Consider the following 3,289-nt stretch of genomic DNA (forward strand, 5'->3'; position numbering starts at 1 on the left):
CAGCAGGAAACGGGTTTCTGCCCCAATCAGTCCAACAGATCTTTATCCTCCAAACCAGAACTTAAAAGACTAACTGCTTTTGACTAAATATTAAGAATTTTGCATTCCCACCCATAAATGTATATAATACTTTAGCATCAATTTACATCATAAATCGCATATTGAAAAACATCTCACTGGAAACTTTTAAGCTTTTTCTTACCGCAACACAAAACAAGAGAGAACTACCAATTATTCCAGCCATAACAGCACATTCTACCATTCGAGTTTCTTTTCTGTACAGATTTACTAGAAATTATTATACACATGTACACCATGACTAAACAGAAGCTTACAGTCATCCTTCTGCTGCACATGGACAACGGGCTGAAAACAGGAGCTGGCAAGAGAGTACGCTTCCATGGCGGCTGCTTTCTTCGCTATCTGTCTCTTCAGGGACTCTGGCAACCCACTCATCAAGAATTCACGTCTTGCTCTGAACTGATCATCATCTTGAGAATTTTCAGATGCATCTTGGCTTTAACGAAAATACAAATTAAAAACATAAAATCACGAGAACGACCAGCTATATAAGGCTTATACAGAATTTAACTGCATTCACTTTAATTTAAACATAGTAAAGACCCGTACGGTAAGTTCACGTTTAACTTTAATTTTTGTGTTAACAGATTTTAATTACAAGTAATCCTCTTTGCTTTTCTGTTTTTATAGGCAATTGAAGATTTTTTAATCAGTCATTAACTACATTTTCAACTATCTAAAATGGCTCTCAAAAAACAACTCTCAAAAAATCCCCAACATTTTACAAGCAGGTTAACATAAAGATCAGTATAAAAACCACGAACATTTATATCGCATTTCAATAACTGTATTTAAATTTGGAAAATGAGAGAATATTAAAATAACCTTGAAATGTATTTTGATTCTTAAGCAGCTGGAATCTTGAAAACTCACCTGCTTTCATCAAAGATCACAATTGCTTCGCCTGCAGAGTTTTGAGCATTTCTGCCTAGGAGGGAGGGTGGATACCCCAGTCTTCCTTTAAAAGGACATTTTCAACTATCTAAAATGGCTCTCAAAAAACAACTCTCAAAAAATCCCCAACATTTTACAAGCAGATTAACATAAAGATCAGTATAAAAACCACGAACATTTATATCGCATTTCAATAACTGTATTTAAATTTGGAAAATGAGAGAATATTAAAATAACCTTGAAATGTATTTTGATTCTTAAGCAGCTGGAATCTTGAAAACTCACCTGCTTTCATCAAAGATCACAATTGCTTCGCCTGCAGAGTTTTGAGCATTTCTGCCTAGGAGGGAGGGTGGATACCCCAGTCTTCCTTTAAAAGGAAAAACAATCATGATTAGATTAGCATGACAGAGGATTCTAACCTTGCTTCTCTCTTCACTACCTGTATGTTTCATTCAATAACAAAAGAGAATCTTTTCTTAAGGGAAAACGGAGTATTTTAACAAAATTTATTATAGTTATATTTCTAATTATTTCATCACAATAGACATTATTTTCTGTAACAACAAAAAAACCCCAACCCTTAAATTAGAAGCCAATAAACCATGGTATGCTGTTGGCAGTTTTTCCACACAGTTTTTCCCAAATGAAGAAAAATCAGAGCAACACATGCAAAGAGCCTCTACACTATTAACTCATGCCATAAAAGGTATAAATTGGAATATTATATAAAAAAATCAGAAGAAAAGCTGAATGTACTGCAAAGGCAGCTTTATAAAAGATAGTTATAATAGTCAATAACTGTAATAAAATTTAAACATATTCAGTAAAACCCAATTACCATTTGAGTTCTTCACAACCTTCAAGTTTCTAGACTTTTTCCCCAAAACATCATTTAAGTTCCGAAGATTCTTTTCCTTCACATTCTGCACTGTAGTAGTGTCATTATTCAGGCTTGAATCTAAAATTATCACTGACTCCTAGAAGAAAAGCAAATAAAATAAGAACGGAAACACAACATTTCTTCCTTTATTAACAATACGATTTAGCAATCAGTACTGAGAAAACTGAAGAAACCTCTAGAGAGCTTGGAAGCTGGCAAATGCAATTTGAAGATTATACTTTTATTACTCTTTATACAGAAAAAGTATATAGAAATAAGTTCTCCACTATATAAAGAAGGCCAGAATTACTCTCCTCTAAATTTAAAGGTTTAAAACATACACCTTGCTGTCCACCAGGAAAGAGAAACAGTCGCTTCTTAAGAGTCACCACCTGCTGCGCGTTACAGACGTGCATTTGGACAAGCTTTCCAGTCTACCCCTGGCAGTCACCCTCCCGTGTGACATTTACCACACCACTGCAGAGGCATCTACCTATCTGAGTCTTCACATGCAATGTTTCCAAGACAGGAAGCATTTTTATTGCTTAAATGAATCATAAAGCCATCAAAATATTTTTTCTCCTGCAAAGTATACGGGCTTACTTCATTGTCTTCTAGTTTTTTCTTTTCAGCAAGAGCTCGCTGTCGAGAGGAGCGCCTCACCGGGGCTGGTACGTCTTCGCCAACTTTTGATCTGTTATGCCGTATAGCCTTTGCTTTTTCAATCAGCTGTTTCGCTTTGGATATATTTTTAGAAGTAGAGCTTATCTGGTAACAAAGCACAAAAGAACCAGAATACCTAGCAGTTCACAGCAACACATTCAGTAAGTCTTTCACCTATTAATATAATTTTTCACATTCATAAAAGCTCATGATTTGTATAAAATTTTATTTGTATCAAAAAGAAAATGAAAGGATGGAAATGAGGAGTAAACCAAGATTCAGGTATTTTCCAATGGGAGCGAGAGCCCCGCACGGAGATCCTCCAATTTGTCCACAGAACAAATGAAATACGGGCGGTAACGGTCTTAAGCATAAGCTGTTCTGCAGCGCCCAAGAACTATGATCCCTCCTGAGAGCCTGCAGAACAGCAGCGTACTGTTTCCTTGGACTTTTTCTGCTATATTATGTTTATAAAACATATTTTAAAATCTAAGCTTCCTGTACAGTTACTGTACCTATCTCAAATTCTATCAGCAATAGTCTCTTTCTGTAGGGCATCTCAGAACTGTTGTGTTACACCTGACCATCACACGACACTGAAGAGTAACACAATTCTATGCACAGAGTACACGACAAAACACTGCAACAGAAACGGGTACATACATTACCTTCATATTTTTGGAGCTGAACTCTTCATTTTTTATTCCTTCAGATTTATTTGATTTTGTACTCTCATCGATACGTGTAAACCTCATTCTAATTAGGGAA

The 3,289-nt window shown here is 35.6% G+C and overlaps 1 protein-coding gene across 1 annotated transcript in view; it reads right to left on the bottom strand.

Moving 5' to 3' along the window:
• Nucleotides 1-3,289, bottom strand: part of ATAD5 (ATPase family, AAA domain containing 5) — a gene marked incomplete at its 5' end in the record, with an annotated part of 16,133 nt that overhangs the window by 10,587 nt on the left and 2,257 nt on the right. The window contains 5 exons of the mRNA XM_010138978.1: nt 336-517; nt 1,261-1,345; nt 1,817-1,955; nt 2,462-2,626; nt 3,190-3,277. Coding sequence (XP_010137280.1) covers nt 336-517; nt 1,261-1,345; nt 1,817-1,955; nt 2,462-2,626; nt 3,190-3,277 — 659 coding nt within the window. The remainder of the gene's footprint in view (nt 1-335; nt 518-1,260; nt 1,346-1,816; nt 1,956-2,461; nt 2,627-3,189; nt 3,278-3,289) is intronic.

This window comes from Buceros rhinoceros, unplaced genomic scaffold (assembly GCF_000710305.1).
Source record: "Buceros rhinoceros silvestris isolate BGI_N320 unplaced genomic scaffold, ASM71030v1 scaffold35260, whole genome shotgun sequence".
Classification (NCBI taxonomy): Eukaryota; Metazoa; Chordata; class Aves; order Bucerotiformes; family Bucerotidae; genus Buceros; species Buceros rhinoceros.